Consider the following 19,640-nt stretch of genomic DNA (forward strand, 5'->3'; position numbering starts at 1 on the left):
CATCAGCAAACAGTCACAGACAATAGGACAATGTTATCAATACTATTCTTGCTGATAAACATGAAAAGCTGAAGAATCAATTCCTTACTTTCCCAGTCATTACGAACATCAACATTCCAGAAGTAGTGGCAAACTTCATGCCCTGTTACCCCTTTAACGGCATGGGTTGCTTTCAAAGGATCTAGAACTATTCCATTCTCTTCCACTTCTCGTCTGTATACCTATAGCCAAACACAAAGAAAGAAACGTAGAAGAGAAACTGTCTAAACTGTTCATGTTTTAACTCTTTAAATTTAATCAGTTTACAAAAACCCAAACCAACAAACCACTTACCTAGAACACTGTCACATGAATAATTTGCCATGAAAGTGTTCTCTGGTAACTACTGTTGAAGACATTCTTACGTGGCAATTCACATTAAAATACCAGTACTTCAAGGTTTCTACTCCAGAAATGATTAAGCTACCTTATTTATCACCATCCACATGGATTCATAAGCACAGTAGAGCAGCCAACACAGTAGCTTGCTACTCTTGTTATTTTTGTACATAGAATTTACACATTCCTTTGATACCAACCTTTAAGTAGGAGGGAATGAGAAAGGACTCTGCAAAGATGAAGCTATTGCAAGACTTACACAGGATTTTGTATGAATAAATATATTAGAAGCCACAGCTCTCATGAACCCCAGCCTCAACCTAAACAATGCTATTCCCAGAGAGAAGTTGCAACAGCATAACTTGGTGATTAATAATATTAACAGAAAAGCATAGACTGATTTAGATTGGAAAAGACCCTTAAGATCACGGGCTCCAGCGGTAAAGATAACACTGCCAAATGTACACTGGAAGTATCTGTCTTCACAGTGTATCATCTTACACAAATTAACCAAACCCGAATAGTTTACCTTCATTTCTCCTTCTTCTACCACTAGCTGCCAATTGGCATCTCCTCCTACATCTTGCAAGGAGTATGTCATGTGGTTTTGTACCATCTCTTCCACCTGTAAAGGAAAAAAAAATAGGCATTTTTAACCAATTCCTTCCATCTTTTTGGGAGGATACTGTACAGCATTAGAAGTCACAAGTTAATACTTCAATTCCTGTGCAGGAGCTGAATTTGAACAAGAGAGCTCTCTGTTAGGTTAGGAACAAAAAAATAACGCTGGCCTTCAGAAACAAAAGCCAAAATCTTGACTCAACTTCCAACTTCGTTCTTTGTGGGTACTTCCTATCCTGCCTTTGTGCCTTTAAACTGTCAAATCTCACCACTTCTACCTAAACCAGTTCTTTATTTCAGCAGATAGGAACTGCAGGTATCTCTAAATAGAATTGCAATGCACTGTAAGATATTCACTGAAGAGCATTTAAAAAGCTGAACAAAGGCAGGGGGTTAGGGAGGAAGACTGACAAGCTCTACAAAAGCATATGCATATCAAAAGTCATATTGGAAGAGCAGTGAAGGAAACAGTCACGAGCAAAGAATGCCTGCACTGTTTCAATGCCATCTTTGCGCAGTTGACAGCTAGAAAGAAACCAGAAATGCCTACACTCAAAGGATTACGACAATAAAGATATTCTATAATTATAAAATGCTAATTCAAAACTTATTTAACTAGCAGCTGTGCCTTTTCTTTAAGGCCAAATATTTGCTATATTTTTATCAAGTTATGTGAATACCTCATTTTTTATTCCATATAATATGCATGAAAACGGGTATTGGGAAAGGAAGTGGATTTTTATTTTAGATCTAATATATTACTCTGTTTCCTTGGTCCCCCACCCTTTTCCAAATGCCCAAATAAAAACGGAAGCAAAATCATAGGGTATGCATTGCTGTGTATTGCTTCAAGTATTGGAAACACTTTAATAACTTTTTTACACCCAAAAGGTAGATGACTACTAAAACTTGTCACAGCAAGCAAGTCCACATGGTTCACATCATTCTCCTGAACTACTGGAAATACCTTTTTTTTTTCCCAAAAGGAAAAGCACTACAAACAGAATTAGTTAATGGGCCAACATGAAGATCAGTTGAAGACGTGCAGAATCACAAGATTAACAGTCTGAACCTTATGGTGCTTTTGTACAGTTTACAAAAATATGAAGCCTAGTGTGCAGTAAAATATGTAAAACATACTTAAGCAAGTATGAAAACAAGTAGAAAGCAAAACTAATAATAATTAATCTTTTTTTATACAATAAAGAATTGAAAGATGTTATTTATTTTTAATTCAAGGCAGTAATTTTGTTTGTACTATGTACAATACACTTAAGACCAGGAAGAAAAAAGGTAATTGAATCAAATAAAACTCTCAAAGCACAACATGAAAAAAAAAATTCCACTGGATGGAAATCCTTTGGTTTGTCTTACTTTAACTAAGTATAGACTTCTCTAGACAAGGACAAGTTATCATTCCGGGTTTTGGGTATTTTGCTTTTGAGTTTCAGTGAATGAAATGCACCACCAAGATATCTGTTTCAGCTTCTAGACAAACCAGCTTTTGCTGCCAGTTACTAGCAGGTTTCCTACAAAAGATTCTTCCTTTTTTTCCCAGTGAAACAATGACAGTACAATACAAAACAGGTAAGAATGTGGGCTATTTAAATATTCAATGCTTCTTTAAGAAAGGAATCCTTGCCATGCTCCCAACACTTACTTACCATACCTTCAGGCCCTTATGTATTTTCTGTCCCACCCTAATTTATTAAGGACAAAACTATGCTTTATACATTTACTTTTGTCTTTTGCTACATTTGCTTTATGTCCTAAATGCAAAGGAATGAGGGAAATATCAAGGACTGAAGAGAAGAAGGTACCCACAGGAACACAATCTAAACAGGCTCCTGCTTCACCAGGAAATGCAGTATTTACACAACCTGCTTGTGCACACTCTCTCTCCAAACTGTATTTAGTCTATGCACTGGTCACCATCTGTCAACCTGCACAGTCAAGATCCACAGATTCTCTCCCACTTGAGACACTCACTATTACCTCTGGGTTCCTAGTTGGCTACAGGAACAGTCTGCAAAAATATTGCAACTTGTACTCCATACAGTCTTGACCTGAACTTTGAGTGGCAAGTTCTTCCGTTTAAAGGGCTTCAGAGCAGCTCAAACTATGATAAAGCTTGTAGATGTTTAAAAGAAAGTGATCTGAACTCTCACTCAACTGGCAAAGACAAATCAATACCTTACTAGAGGGACACTGAAGAGCCAACTCCCATCAGAATACATCTTTATATTTCTCAGTCTTAAAAACAGGGTTGCAAGTTGCTACTTGACCTTTTACTGATACCTTTCATTCCCTTCATTCACATTAAGTCTAGGAAAAAAGTCACATTCGTTAAGAATCAAGGTATTAGCTTGCCTTCCCAAAAGCCAAATTGTCAGCCTGGTGACAGAGGCCAATTTTTTATACATTTTTTAATAAAGTCCAGAGCAGGTAGAATGAAAAGGTCTGCTTTTCTCATCATGCTCTCTGTTGTCTTGTTCAGTAGACCTGAAACTCCAGAGCAGGTTAGAATGACTTGTTGGTCTGGCAAAAATTTGTTTTAGGGAAAATACTTGGAGGTTGGGGCTGCATGTGGGGATACTCGTACTTTCTGCAGTGAGTCCATTAACTTGAAACTGGATTAGGAGGGACTCCATAGTAACTTCCATGTAGTATAATCCATGCAGCAGGTGAAAAGAGCAACTTTACTCCAGTCCATTTGGTCCTGATACTTAACCACAATTTGCATTACTGTGATAAGGACTTCGTCCACCTCAGGTCTTTAAGTGATTAGTTCTGCAGTCACACTGGTGCTCTACAACTCAGGTTTATCATATGAATGCAGAAATGTTTTATGCCAATCACAGGCATAAAAGAGGTGAAAATGAGGACACCTGCATATCTTGGCAAATATGAGTTTCCCTTATGCTGAATGATCTCTGCACCCACAACCTGACAGAGTACTATTTCCTGTCTTGGCAAACAAACTTGCTTTCTATTACTTATTATTCCCTTACTTTATTATGCGCTCACTTTACTACCCCTCCTCCCAAAGTGAAAAAAAACCTTAGAAAACTAACTCAACTACTGGAGTACCAGTAGATGAGCCTACCACTGTTGTGCAATAGGACTTGCACACTTCTTCCCTTGCAATAAGTCCAAATTTCAGAAACAAACTGACTGCAAAAGGTCTTGGAATTTTAGTCCACTAGCCAAGTCCTTAAGTGTTGGTCCTGCTCATGAAGCTGGTTGTAAGGTCTGCAGGTAATAAAATTCCAGGCTCTGTTTAAAAAAAAAAAAAAAAAAAAAAAAAAAAAAAAAAAAAATCTATTCCTGTTTGAGAAAAAAAGGATTGGTTGGAGCTTTTGTTAATACTTTAAAAAACCTCCAAAAGAGCAGATCCCAAAAGGAAGCTCCATATTGACAACCACATATGGACCACAGCAGAAGGAAAGTAATAGCATGAATAACATGGTTAGTTTTGGAGACTAAAAAGCAAACATGTGAACACACTTATCTTATTCTACCCTAAACTATCATCTTCCTAGCAAGCACCTAAAGTGATTTTGTACATTACTGGAATATGTCATTATGGCTACATTGACATATTCAGCATGTCAGACTTATTTTCTGAAGGACAAGTGAATATATATAAACTCTTCACCATGATTTGTCATACCCACAGTCTTGTAGGTCAACATGTTTAAAGGCCTTTTGGTAATCAAACTAGTCATAGAGGTAAAAAATAGTAATAGTGAACCGTAAGATTCAGTATATTAATATCATTGTAAACAGACACTTTAGAAAAAACCAAACCTTTGACTTAAAAGCAAGAAAAGCTATTCAATCCGAAGCAAAGACCATCTTCAGCCTCTGTACAACATATGTTATTCTACTTTCATTGTAACTACAAATACAAATTTTTCAACCTATAGGCATTTTTTTAAAGCTATTGAAGTAAATCAAATAGTTTCACAAGATTTGGGCCTCTGTATAAGTGGTATGCATGCAAGCTGGATGTAAAGAAAGACAACCATTTAGTACAGGAATAGAGAACTCCTTTGTTTGTCTCAATGTACTAGTTCAAAGCAAGCAGTGATTGACATAACAAAAAACCCCCCAGGTTCTAGAGAAGAGGATGAAACACAGCAAAGACATGCAACCCCCACTTGACACATCAATACAGTACCTGGGCGCTGAATCTGTGAACATCATCAGAGGCACTGACTAGATCAATGGAAGACATGGAGGAAGAGCGACTATAGGGCTACCAGAGACAGACAAAGAAAAAACCAAGTAATCAGAACAAAGGCACAACAGAGCATTCAGTACCAACTTGCAAGCACAAGATAATGAAGAAAAGGAAAACAAAAGCACCATAAGCAGCAAGCACAGCAGTGAATGCTGATTTCATGCACCTATTATATATTATGCTCCCAGTGTAGCCCTGACAGGAGCATAGTGTTTCCAGTAATACTAAAAAACAAGCCAACCGATTCGGATGCAACCAACTGGATTTTTGTTGTTGTTTTTTTTGTTTTTTTTTTTTTTTTAAATAAAATCAATTCAATGAATTTGGGTGAAGGTATCTTGAAAACACTGGGGTTAGCCAGTTGGTATTTTTCCTTTATTTTCTGCCTGACAAACCTGACACAAGTAAAGAATATCCTAAACAGGTTCTCAAATCAGTATTTTTGAGCCAAGACAAAAAGCAGTCCTTCTTCAGTTCCAGCTACTTTATTCGAAGATGACTAGGCCACTGGAAGTTACTGGAAACACCTAAAAATCTCACCTGCCCACACAAAATATAACACAGAAACAGCACGGACCAGCCCAATATTCTGAGAAGATGAGGATAAATATCCTACCGTTTGCACAAACCGATGAGTCCCCACAGCAGAATATGCATCTCCAGAAGGTAAGGATGTTGGCCAGTGTAATCTAACCTTTTCGCTTTGGGACTGCAACAACATCGGTTTAATTATTATTAGTCAGCTGCTACTGGGTGGACTGTGAAACAAAGTGAGTCATGCTCAATCTACATAGTTACTACAACAACTAATGCTGTCCATGACAGGCATGAAGCTGTCATCCCACTGGAATTCACAGTGAGTGGGCCTGAAGACTGAATTAATCTAAACTTCAAAGTGTATTTCTAAGTTAAGGAAAACACACTGGCAGCACTAAAGATCCATGTAGTACTGTCACAATCACTCAAAACCTTTACTCTTTGCTAAGAGATCCCAACATAGGATAAACTCTGTTGGGTACTATAGGTCCACTAGAGAGTCTTTTAATTCTCAAGTCATTGTTATTCACTATATTCCTAAGCATAAACCCTTTTAAGACAAAGGACGCACCACTTTGTTATTCCCTCTCATTTTATATGCTGCTATACTTTCTCATATGCTATATATTTTCTAGAATGCATCTTATCCCTTTTTGATCCTTGTCACTGAAGTGTATTTAAGAAATGAGTTAGTGAAGTAGCCAGAGACTACAGAATTTTAAAATTAAAACAAACACTAACAAAAGTATGCCTTTCCTACTCCAAATACCACTAAAGTAAAAAGAAACTTCAGGCCAATAATTGGATTTTGAGACAGCTGTAGTGTTTGATATTTTTATTTTAACACAGCATCAGTCACATATAAAGATAATTTTCATTTAGGAAACTCATTTAGGAATTAGAATCTAGAGACATTCAATAAACTTAGCACTTATACTATTCTTTTCTTGACAAGCTGTGAAGTTGCTTTCTCAAAATTAGCATTAAGCAACAACAATTTATTGTAAAAATATTAAAGGAAATTCCCTGATCAGTGTCAGAATAAAATAACTAGAGCTTCAGGAGATACACCTCAGGACAGAGTGTAAGTCACAGAAGTCTCTCAGGAAGTGCTCATCACTAAGACATTTTTCAAGTATCAGTACCTGTTCTTCCATTTTATCCTGTCTATCCAGAGCAGCCTCAACAGCATCAAAGAATTCTTCTTCATTAATCAGACTATTAGGACCCTCCTAGAGCGCAAGAAACAAAACTAGTTAAAGTTTCTGCAGACATAAAAGTTCCACTTAAATTTAACATTAGAAATACATATTTATATTGTATATGTAACTGATGGAAGCAAATTTCTTCTGTAGACCTCAAATATTTTCACCAATATTCTTGGATTACAATTTCTCTGAAAATCTTTACTTGTTAAAGGAAGTGTCTCCCTCTAACAACGATTTTATGATAGTTGCATAAAGAAGAAAAAAACCAAGGAAACTGAGTAATGCTTTGACACCAAATTTAGGGTTTAATTAATAAATATCTTCTCTTGAAAATGTTTACAGTGTCAGTAAAGTACATCTATTAACATAACTGTGTTGTGAGACTCCTTTCAAGTATTTCAGTGCCTTAAGGCACTAATATTCAGGTATGCGCTCAAAAATATAACAAGAGAAGACAAAATTTTGGGGATCTCTATTGAAAATTCTTGGAAATAACAGTTTAACACTAAAGAGCAGGTAGAGTTAAGTCAAGCATTAAAAACTCTAGTCTACTAATTAAAATAGTAATTTCGTAAAATTAGGTTTACTGCTTTTACTGTATTGTAAAACAACCTAGTCCTCCAAACTAAAAAAAAAATCCCCAACCTGTGTATCAGCAGTGACACCTGGAAGAAGCAGCTGGGTTCATAATCAAATAGACAAAGTCCAGCTTCCTATTTATTTTATTCTTTTACAGTGCATGTCTCAGTGACAACAGTTAATCTAAGATCAAGTGCCTTAAATATCTGTACAGTACTATTTCTCAGGCTATGACTTGCAAGCAGAAATGTGTTTGATTAATGTACATGAAAGGGTCAAGCTCTTAAAAGTTATGCACACGTTATTACAGGCGCACTAGCTTACATTAGTGTGGATGCCTCACCTGTGGAAGTGTTCAAGGCCAGGCTGGATGGGGTGTTGAGCAACCTGGTCTAGTGGGAGGAGTCCCTGCCTATGACAGGGAGATTGGAACTAGATGATCTTTAATGTCTGTTCCAACCTAAACCATTCTATGATTACCTTCAAAAGGCGGTTTACGAATCTCAGGATAGAACTAAATAACTCACCGAGGAGAATGCTGATGAAATGAAATTTAACAGAACAAAGGAACCTAAAATCTGAATTTGACAACACGATATTTCAAGTGGCAGTGACAAATTAAAAATTAATTGAAGTTAAACTTCATATTCTAGGACTGCCTCTGCTGTCAGAGTTTTCATATCTTTGCTTTACTTATCTCTACAGCTGAGCCAATAAAATGGGAAAGTACAATACAATTACATATAAGCAGTATCAAATCTATGACAAAATAACAAAAAATCAACAGAAGTATCTGTAAGAAACATACTTCAGACAAAAGCAAAATATCAAAGGTAAAGATATACTTCCACTCTCAAGAAATTAAGAACTGAGATTCTTCATACAGTTGCAGTTTCCAAGGTGAAAAAATAACTGTGGCATGAACACACTTGTAAATCACGCTTGCACTGGCTTGTGAAACTTCACTTTCCCCCTTTGAGAAACAACCCAATCTCAAAAATGTACTGGGTTGGTGTAGGTTTCTGTAGCTGGAGTGGCTACAGGGGATGGCTTTTGTGAGAAGCTGATAGAAGCTTCCCCCATGTCCAACTGGGCCAGTGCCAGCTGGCTCTAGGATGGACCTGCTGTTGCCACTGCCCAAGGCTGCACCCATCAGCAACTATGGCAGCACCTCTGGGATAACATATTTAACAAGGGGGAAAAAAAAGAACCCATGCAACTGCAGCTGCAGAAGAGCGGAGTGAGAGTATGTGCAAGAAACAGCTCAGTAGGTACCAATAGGTACCAGTAAAGAGGGAGGAGCAGGAGGCGCTCCACATGCTGGAGCTGAGACTTCCCTGCAACCCCGGGTGCAGACCACAGTGAAGCAGCTGTGCCCCTGCAACCCACTGAGGAGCCCACACTGGAGCAGGTGGATGCCCGAAGAATGATGTGATCCTGTGGGAAGCCCACACTGGAGCAGGCTTCTGGCAGGACCTGTGGCCCCATGGAGAGAAGCTCATGCTAGAGCAGGTTTACTGGCAGGACTGCGATCCCATGCTGGAACAGCCTGCTCCTGAAGGACTACATCCTGTGGGAAGGATTCAGGCGGAGCAGTTAATGAACAATTGCAGTCCATGGGAAGGACTCATGTTGGAGGAGTTCATGGAGAACTATCTCCTGTGGGAGGAATCATACACTGGAGAAGGGTAAGAGTGTAAGGAGTGCTCCCTGTGAGGAGGAAAGAGTGGCAGAAACAATGTGAGATGAACTGACCACAACCCCCATTCCTCTTCTCTCTGCACAGCTAAGGGGCAGAAAGCAGAAAATTTGGAAGCAAAGTTAAACCCAGGAAGAAGAGAGGGGTAAGGGAAGGGCATTTTTGAGATGTGATTAGTAATTCAGCCATATTTCCCCAAGTTGAGTCTGTTTTGCCTGTGTCAGTAATTGGTGAGTGACCTATCACTGTCCTTATCTGAACCCAGAAGATTTTCACAGTATTCTCTCTCCCCTGTCCACCTGAGGGGAGTAGTAGAGTGGCTTAGTGGGCACCTGGTATCCAGCCAGGGTCCCACCGGAAAAAGTCAGTGTTTTAAAAAATCTCAAAAGCAGAATTCGTACCTCATAGTCTGGCCCTCCGAAGTGGGACTTTTTCTTCAGTTCTGTCACAGCATTTTTGTATGCTTCTTCAATTCTTCTCCTTTTCTCTGTCTCCTGTAAAATTACATGACCATTTGATGCAGTGAGAATGAGCTGTCAACATGCCAATAAATGGAATGACCAGGGTAGTTCTTTTTTCCAAGCAGCAACTGCAAAGCTGAGGAGTGTCTGAATTTATTTGCATATATGTTCCAATACACATGCATATATAATAGAAAGCTTGGGCAACTAAACTACCTTGAGGATGCCTTCTAAGTCATGTGGAAGAAACCAGATCAGCAAGCAAAAATTGATTTCTAGTTTAAGCATAGTTGTTCATGGTTCATTGGGGGTCATACTTTGTGTCTGACACTTTCCATAAGTCTCCTTGACTCAGGTGCTTGGGCGGGGATAGCAAAAGGTAAAAAGTAAAACTGCTAAAAAGCTAACTTGCTGAATGTAGTGATACACTAACAAGTCATACCCTGTAAGTCTGCATCTATAATTAGGGCAGTGTGAATAATTTTGTGGACTCCACGCAGAGAGTGCAACTTGACTTCCTTCTCCCATAATAGGTTGTGACCATACTAGCAGCCAGTCTATGTAGACACCAGATGGTGACTATAATATTGTATACTTTCAATAAAATAGTAGTAATGCCAAAATCAGATTAAGTCTAGTATTTCCTCTACAAATTCTGCATACTGCCAGATACTTTCCATGAAAAAGTTACAAACAATTATGAAATCCTTGCAAAATTTTTGCAAGATATTTCTCTGTCCCCTTTCAAAATCACTTCAGGTGAAAGCAAGTTAAGAACAGGTGGACAGCACACACTACTTCTTGCAGATATGGGTATAATTATTCAGCAACACAAATTGAAATTCAAAGATTCAGTGGAAAACCCTGAAGCAATACTCAAAGGCTGAGTTTATCAACTGGGAATTTGGTGGTAACATTCACTCAAACACATTTTCCAGTTTACAATTAGGCAATAGTTTTGATGCAGAACAAGGTAGTATAGTTTTCCACAGGAAAAAAGAAAAAAAAGCACTTTGATGGAGACAATATTGTCTTTAACTGTGACTGTAGGCTTTTCCCTTCTGAAACTATCAAAGAGGCAGTACCTGCTAACAGATTTCATAAAAAATTATGCATGTTTATCTTTTTTGAAAGGAACTGGAGAGTTCTGAAGATGCATAAAACATGACCTGAGTATAAGTCACTGAGAAAAACATAGAAATTTTACCAGACTTGGAATGAAAAACAAAACAAACCCCACCCAAAACACAATTCCTCCTCCCATTCACCCCAAATCCCCACACCTTCTGTACTTCTGCAAATTAGTTACAATTCACATATGTCAAAATACAGCTCTCCAAATTTCCAGCTTCTCTTGGCAATAATATTAAAGAAGGCAGAAACAAGAACAGAAAAATGCTGCAGCAGTCAAGACAACATGAAAAGCATTATCACAAAGACTTTGCTGCAAGTAAAACAGTGGATCAAATACGACTGACAAAATCCTTTCCTTGTGTATCCATTTTTAAAAAAAGTCTATTTTAAAATACATTCAATGTATTATATACTGCACTGGAAACAAAAAGTCAAGCTCAAGATCTTAAGAGCTAAGTGTAAAAGGTGGAAAGAAAAGCTGTAACTACAATTACTTTAGATAATATTACATGCTTAATATTAATTTCATTCTGGACATTTGACTATTTTTGGTAATGAAAGAAAACTAACCATAGAATCTATACTTCTATCATCTCACAATATTTATTTCCTTTTCACAGAAGTTTACACACATATCCAAGAAAACCAAAAGTACAAAGATCTACACCATTCTCATCCCACATCTATCAGAAAACAAAGTCTTTTGATCAGGCCCATAGTTATAAAAGCTACTCTTACAAAGTGATGTTTAAGCACTAAAACAAAAAGATAAAATTAAACTAAAAGCAGCTCTACCACTGTGGAATAGTGGTAGCAGGAGTCAATTGCTGTATTTAAGGGTATAGGCATCAAGATGCTGCTCACAGGGGGAGCATTTGTGGGAGGAGAGTGGGGTTGCCTTGTGGCAGACACAGGTGGGTCTTGCTAGCTCCAAAACAGATTCACTGCAACACACAGCTGAGCCCATCCACCATGTATGTGACACTTCTTGGGGGGGGGGGGGAGCGGTGAAAGAAGTAAAAAGCACTCAGTGGAGAGATGAATTGAAAGAAAAAGTGAGGAACCACAGAGGAGATGCCAAGACAAAGAAGATGAGGAGATGCAGCTCCACGGCAGAGAACATATATATCCACACTACAGGCATATTTCCTGAAGGAACCCTGTCCCATAAAGGATCCACACTGCAAGAGATTTTTCCCAGAGGGCTGTCACTGATGGAGGCTACCTGCACTGGAGCTGGGAAAAAGCATGAGGAGGAAGGAATGGCAAAGATTAAGTATTTTGGACTAATTGCAACCCCCTCCATTCCTCACCCTGCACTGCCTGCTGCTAGCAGGCAGGAAGGTTATGGAACATACTACCTTCAAGTGAGAACACACAGCATGTACTAGACTATCAAGGCATCCAGCCCAGCCAGCAGGGATTTGTGAAAGGCAGGTTCTGCCTGACCAACCTGAACTTCTATGATAGGGTGACATGCTTAGTGCGTGAGGGAAAGGCTATGGATGCCATCTGTCTAGAGTTCACTAGAGCCTTTGACACCATTTCTCATAGCATTATCCTGGAGAAACTGGCAGCTCATGGCTTGGATGAGTATACTCTTTGCTGGTTAAGAAACACCTGTCTGGATGGCTGGGCTCAGTGAAACTGGCAGTGAATGCAGTTACATCCAGCTGGTGGCCAGTCACCAGTGCTCTTGGCAGGGCTCAGCACTGGGGAGCAGCTCCTGTTTAGTATCTTCATCAGTGATCTGGATGACGGGATTGAGTGCACCCTCAGTTAGTTCAGCAATGACACCAAGCTGGGGGAGCGTGCTGCTCTGCTGGAGGGCAGGAGGGCTCTGCAGAGGGATCTGGACAGGCTGGATCATGGGGCAGGGCCAGTGGTGTGAGGTTCAACAAGGCCCAGTGCCAGGTCCTGTTCCTGGGTCACAACAACCCCAGGCAGCTCCACAGGCTGGGGCAGAGTGGCTGCAAAGCTGCCCACAGGAAAAGGACCTGGGGGTGCTGGTGCCAGCAGCTGAACATGAGCCAGGGTGTGCCCAGGTGGCCAAGAAGGCCAATGGCATCCTGGCCTGGATCAGCAACAGTGTGGCCAGCAGGATCAGGGCAGGGACTGTCCCCCTGTACTCAGAATGGGTGAGGCCACACTTCAAATCCTGTGTTCAGTTCTGGATCCCTCAGTTCAAGAAGGACATTGAGATGATGTTCAGAAAAGAGCAACAGTGCTGATTGAAGGGTCTGGAGCCCAAGTCCTGTGAGGAGCAGCTGAGGGTGTCTAGTCTGGAGTAAAGGATGCTCAGGGGGGACCTTCTCACTCTCTACAGCTGCCTGAAAGGAGGCTGCAGCCAGGTGGGGTTGCTCTTTTCTCCCAGGTAACAAGCACAAGGAGAAGGGGAAATGGTCTCTACTTGCAGCAGGGAAGAGCTAGACTGGATATGAGGAAAAAGTTCTTCACTGAAAGGGAAGACAAGCACTGAAACAGACTGCCCCGGCAAGTGGTGGTATCACTGACCCCAGAAATGTTACAGAAGGTGCAGATGTGGCACCAGGGACGTGGTTCAGTGGTGGACCTGGAAGTGTTAGGTTAACCACTGGACTTGATGAGGTTTGAGGTCTTTTCCAACCTTAATGATTTTACGATTCTAGGTAGAGTAGCCTACAGGGAAGGAATGAAGCTGAGCTCGGGAAAAGGGGCAAGAAAGCTGTGCTAGTGTTTGTCCTTCTGTCTCCCATTAATTTCCCATTATTTTAAGCCAGCAACAATCTGATTTTCCACGTGGCAAGAATGTTCTGCCATGACAAAAACCAGGCAGCAATCTTCCTGTCTTTCTCTTGACCCATGAGCTTTCTCATTCTATTTCTCTCTCTAAGCTGAATACGTGGTGAGCACGTCACTCTTCGCCAAGGCTATCCCACCATAATTCTAGTTATTTCATTCAATAAAAATTCTCCTCTTCCAAAAGGCTAGCAAAGGGTGGAATACAAAGTAATGACTTCATATACTAATTAAGGTACTTTACCATGCCTGCCCTCTAAACCCCAGAAAATGTCATTGACAAATGGGACTTTTTGAAAGTTGCAAGTCTGCCAAAGCAGAGCAAGTTAAAAACACTGACGTTTCAGGAGCTTTTGCCCTTTTAATTCCTGGGGAAAGAAGTTGAAAGAAGTTTGTGAGCCCCTTTAAAATGTACTTACTCATGCTGTATGAGCTATTAGTCCCATGAGACCCCAAGTGAAATTCAGGTTTGAATTTGTTAACCACTTGCATCTTAAATAAGTGCTTTAAAGTTAGTCCACAAGAGAATAAAAAAAGTGACAAAAAGGAAATCTAAATAAATTCAAATTATATTTTAACATATATTCTTCATTAAAATATACTGAACTACAGGTAAGGAAAACATCGTTTCATCCATGCTCTAAGGAAAGTCTCATCAACACAAAGGTAGTGTGTTTGTCCAGCACAGGGAAGGCTTTTGCTAGGGGGACCTAACAACAGCCTTCCAATATGTTCAAGGGAGTCATAAAGAAACTGAGCCAGACTCTTCACAGTCTATAGGAGAAGGCTGAAAAATAAGCATCAGATACTGGAATAAAAGTTACTTCAACAGGATAGAAGGCAAAACTTTTTCACTCTAACAACAGGTGAGCAGCAGACCTGCTCTGAGGAGCTGTGCAGTCTACAGCCTTGATAAAGCCTTGATAAAGCCTTGAGCAACCTGGTCTGACTCAAGCTGTCCTTACTTTAAGAAAAAGGTTAGAGGAAGATAGACCTCTTGAGGTCTGTATCCAGCCTGAACTCCCCTATGATCCTACAAACAGGCTTCAAGTTTTGGACCTACTGTAATTCCCCCAACTGCCCAGCTGAGCCAGTAACGAATTGCTGACAGAAGACACAATACAGTGAGACAGGGCCAGGCCTTTGACATATGCACAAACAATACAGAAGACAGGGTTTAAACATGGATGCATTTTGTCTGAAAATGTTCATTCTTGAATAGTGTACCACTAAATAGAGTAAGATTTGATACATGATTTGTATCACATGGAAACACGTGAAACGAGAACAGAACAACAGCTGCGCTGCACACCAGCCAGCAACAGCAAGATTCTAGGAATTAAAGCCTGAATTACAACCTGCCATGCCTCCAACAGCAGATCTCAGGCAAGAACACATGGCTCATTTAGAGGTGTTACAGTGGTTGAGTAAGTTCAGCATGAACTATCACTGCCATTAGAATAATAGATATTCTAACACCACATACAGAAGATTTAGCCGATTAGTGTAAAGCATAACTTAATCTCACCAATCTCCTAAAGGAGATAATTGTATCTTGAGAAGACATTTAAAGTTAGAACTGGTTGTTCTCCCCAGTATTGTCTCCATCTCTTACCATACTAAAACATTTCAGAGACTTGCACATCATTTTGCATGCATGGATAATTAGGTCTGTGTTAAAAGGCTGCAAGCAATACACTTACTACTATGAAATAATTCCAGGTTCTTTGCAGATATAAAGAACATAAGACTACCATCTGAGGAAGCGCTATGAAAAAAAGACTATGATGAAAAGACCTACTGTACCACCAGTCAGAATGAGGCTCCTTAACATTTTATAGGGTTAATAATGAAAGCACCTGAAATTAATAAATGTTGTACATAAAAATAAAAGCAGTTGATGGAATACAAAAGTTAATAACAGCTTATGTGAAATTTCAATTTCAAGCTAAAGAAACTTTTTTTTCAACAAAAATAAAAGGAAAATGATCTTACCTTATCTAGCCTTTTTTGCCAGCTTTCTTCACGTTTTACCATGAGTTCAATACAATGAGAGAGCGTAGCAAGGATTCCAGCAGTAGTTGCCTTGAAAGTTATAGCTTCTCCTTTAAAATCTATGCCATTAATTCCTTTGGGTGTCACATGCGGAAACACTAAAAACACATGAATGAGATCGCTGATAGCTGTCTTTAAATCAAACAAGCGCTTCACATGTATGTGTTATATTTGAAGACAACAGACTGGCTAGAAAGTTAATTTAAAAATAAAAATCTAAAGTGGTAATAATGTCCACAGCTATCCACAGGATAAGGAAAGAGATTCAAAAGGAGAAACAGATCCTTGAAGCTTCATCTTGCTATACTGTATTCCAAGCCTGCTTGTAATGCTGTATTACTCTGCACTCTGCAAATCATGTGGGTGGAGGGAGTGGTAATAGTTTGTAACAATAGCAGTTTGATAGCTTGAAATGGGGCCTAATTAACACAGAGCAACCTTAAAACATATCAGACTCAGAATTAAGAAAGGAACAATTTCAAAATGTCATCAAACCCAAAATGTAAAATTCAAGGTTGTTTTAAGCATGTAATTACAGATTTTAAAACCTCAAAGTAAAAAGGTATAAGATAAAAGCATCAAATGTGCTGAATTTTCCAAGTACTGTGAGTTTTACAGTTCCAAGAACTACTTCATGCTGTCAACCAGGCCATCTGTTGCTAAGGCTATTTAAACAAGTAGTTTAAAATGTGTGACAAAAAAAAGTACCTATTATATGTCAAACTGGTATGTAGGTTGACATAATAACATATCAAGCATTGCACATGAATATCAGAAAATATTACAAAGCAGAAGTAACACTCAAGTTGAAGCTGACTGAACCCAGCAAGTTAAAGTAACTCCTGCTATGCCAAAGTGCAAGCTCATGACTTATCACCTAGCTTGATATAATTTTTTTCTCTGGTCTGTCAGTTTGTCAATGTACCACTGTTAAAATTTAAAAAGTACAATTTAATATTTGAGTAAGTTTATCTGTCTACAAGAGCAAAGCAGAGCTTTCGAGCAGTTCCATTCTGTAATTATAGAGCAGAGTGTCTGCACTTGGGAACAGAAAGCAATCGTCACATGGTCTTCAGCACTGGTTTTATATGCTCCCCCTTTCAAAAGGAATCAATCTCTTTTTCAAACAAGTGATTACAGACTACACACTACTCCAAATACCTCAGACGCACAGATACTATGGTAGAACACAACACTTTTTTTTTTTTTCATGTTAATCAAGAACATTCCCTAAAAGGTAAAGGTGATGGGGACTGGAGGGGAAAAAAAAAGAAAGCAAGAGAAAGAAAAAATTGTTTCAGAAATGATAATGAGAAGACCAGCTCTCCTACCCCAATAGCTGCAAATGGAACACAGAGGGGACTGAGACTGAAAGTGGCATAAGCTGGCAAGAAGGTGATGCAGTGACTCCACTGGAAATAATTAGAATTATACAAGAACTTTTGCCCATAATACTTCACAACTGAAAAAGACAGTTTTACACCAGTAATTCCTCCTGTTGGTGTAGGCTATGTTCACATGCAGGCTTAACAGCACAGCTATAATGCTTACAGATGTGATTTTTCTCTCTCAATTAGGAAATATGTAGATGTCCTGAAGAAACTGCCACCAGCTGCAACACTGTATAAATAATTTCAGAAATCTCTATGGTAGAATTTAAGGGAAATACAGCAACACAGGTTAATTTCCTGGAGAAGAGAGCTTTTGTCCCTTTCTAGGTCTCAGCTACATCTCATTAACACTTCCATACAATTTTAGTCATCACATATTCTAAGCCATTCTTTAAAGAATAGCCTCAGAGTAGCTGTGATAGATGCAGAGCTGCAGACTTAAAGCCAGTGCGCAAAGCTTCTTTCAGCCATTATAATAATGGGCAAAAATGAACATGTTGCAGAAGGATGTAAAACCTATTTCTTTGAAGAGATGGTCACTCAATAGGTTCCTTGTGATGGATACAAGTATTTTGATTCATTCTTAATCACAGGAAATATCTGTCTTTCTGAAATGTGTTGGGAGATGACTTCAACCCTCACCTCAGGAACAACTGAGCTTCAGCACTTTAGAAGAACTTTTGAGGAGATTTTCTGTTTGGAGAGACCAAACATCTTTCTGATTCCTTTTTTACACTTTTTTTCATGTCAGCTATAGATTGATTACTTCAAAATTAAATCAGGCATCTGGAGATCTATATTGAAAGGTAAAGACTAATAGGAAAGTGTTCTTACTGTTGCAACTTCTCTTTGGTTATCAAGCTCCATGCCATCAACTGAAAAAAGCAGGATAATTTGTCCCCACCTTAACTTCAATTTCAACATCTTCCAAGCAGTTCCTTTTTCATTATCCCATCTATGCTCTATTTCTGATTTATTTTCTCTTGTGTTTCATACAAGGAATTCTTCATACCATGCTTTAACCTTCAATAGCTCTTCAGCTTTTCTCTCCTAGACCTCTGTGTCTGTTAGGATATCCCTTCTTGTACCTGAGACTCTGCTTGTAATAATTTCCCACTCTTTGATCAAATCAGTTTTCCAGTGAAACAGGAAAGTATTCTAAAGATAATAAGTAGAAAGACATTCTTTCATCTTTTCCATTTTACGCCCCCTTAACATATTATGTCACTAAACTAATTTTAAGTGAAAAACAAACATTTGTGTCCATGACCCACTTATTGATACCTGCTGTTGTTATCTTCTGTGGATAGCAATAGGATCAATATGATTCCTGTAAGAACAACCCCAATTTTTCAGCAATATTTTGGCAAATATTCTTCCTCCATTGAAAGCACAAAAATCCAACAAATCTCTGCAGTAATTTACATCAAATTTCTCTCCTTCAGCCTTGGTACCACTTCCATCTTTATAGTTCCAGTACAAAAGACACCTTCCATATTCAAGGAGGTTCCTTAAGTAGGTTACACCTGCTCTTCCTATTCTTAGAAAATTTAAATCCAAGTATGTTCTTTTTCCAGAGGGGATGAATGGGAACATTTTGAGATGAAGAGTCTACATTCCTAAATATATAAGATCCCAATGGGTAAATATGCATCAGCCAGACACCATACCTTGGTGTTTTATATAAATGATCACAGTTACAGTTACCAGACCTTTTAATTGGAAAGTGACCAATATATTTAAACAACTTCATAGTACTCTACTTAGCTCTTCACTTAAAGATCTTGGAGAGCACAGAAAAGAAAAAGCCTCTCTATCCATATCACCTTCAGAGAAGTACACAAATGTCCATACTCACATTAACTTTCTCATCCCGCCCAGAGAACAAACTGCAAAAGACAATGTGAATATGGTCCCTTAGGTCAGTCTTAAATCGAATGATTTGAGCTTCAGATTGGTGCACTAGTAGTTTGAACAGTAGGCTTAAACACTCCTCCGTATCACAGTAAGCTAAATTAAGAGGTTGAACCTATGCCTCACTTCCTGAAGCACCGAGTGGAGAAGAGTCTCAGAATAAACAGGCAATCACTTGTCAGCTACAGTTAAGATTTTTACAGTCCTTCCAGGACTGAACAGAAATTTCAAGAACAGAACCTGAAATCTGAGAAACCAAATTTTAACAGCTGCTCTGAGGCTAAGCTTTAAAAAAGGGTGAAGATAAATCTTTCATTGCCAGTTAGTCTGAACTACTTTTCTGCCTAATACGTGACCATGGCTGTCTCAACCTGAGACATCTACTTCCCCCACTGTATCACTTAAGATTCCACTTAATTTTTCATTTCTAATCAAGCTTTGCAGCACTCAGCTACTAAATATTTAATGAATTTAGCCATTAGAAATCAAACTGAGGCACAGAAAAACTAAAATGGGGACAAATATTTTCATAGAAATAATTGATGGAAAGTAAATTTAATGGAATACAGGAGTCGTAACAACTGGAATTAGAAGTTCTGCAGAAGGCAATTATTTCCTGTAGTGACCTATAGTGAGTGA

The 19,640-nt window shown here is 38.9% G+C and overlaps 1 protein-coding gene across 5 annotated transcripts in view; it reads right to left on the reverse strand.

The window, feature by feature from the left end:
- CERT1 (ceramide transporter 1) overlaps positions 1-19,640 on the reverse strand; it is an 84,455-nt gene that overhangs the window by 7,637 nt on the left and 57,178 nt on the right. For 4 of the 5 annotated variants that reach the window (XM_048292818.1, XM_048292822.1, XM_048292821.1 and 1 more), the window contains 7 exons: positions 15,637-15,794; positions 9,670-9,762; positions 6,928-7,014; positions 5,862-5,954; positions 5,183-5,260; positions 908-1,003; positions 89-221 (listed from right to left, as the gene is read on the reverse strand). In XM_048292818.1, the coding sequence (XP_048148775.1) occupies positions 89-221; positions 908-1,003; positions 5,183-5,260; positions 5,862-5,954; positions 6,928-7,014; positions 9,670-9,762; positions 15,637-15,794 (738 nt within the window). The remainder of the gene's footprint in view (positions 1-88; positions 222-907; positions 1,004-5,182; positions 5,261-5,861; positions 5,955-6,927; positions 7,015-9,669; positions 9,763-15,636; positions 15,795-19,640) is intronic. The other variant, XM_048292819.1, reaches the window with a different exon arrangement.

The sequence above is a fragment of the Corvus hawaiiensis genome, chromosome Z (genome assembly GCF_020740725.1).
Source record: "Corvus hawaiiensis isolate bCorHaw1 chromosome Z, bCorHaw1.pri.cur, whole genome shotgun sequence".
NCBI classification, from domain to species: domain Eukaryota; kingdom Metazoa; phylum Chordata; class Aves; order Passeriformes; family Corvidae; genus Corvus; species Corvus hawaiiensis.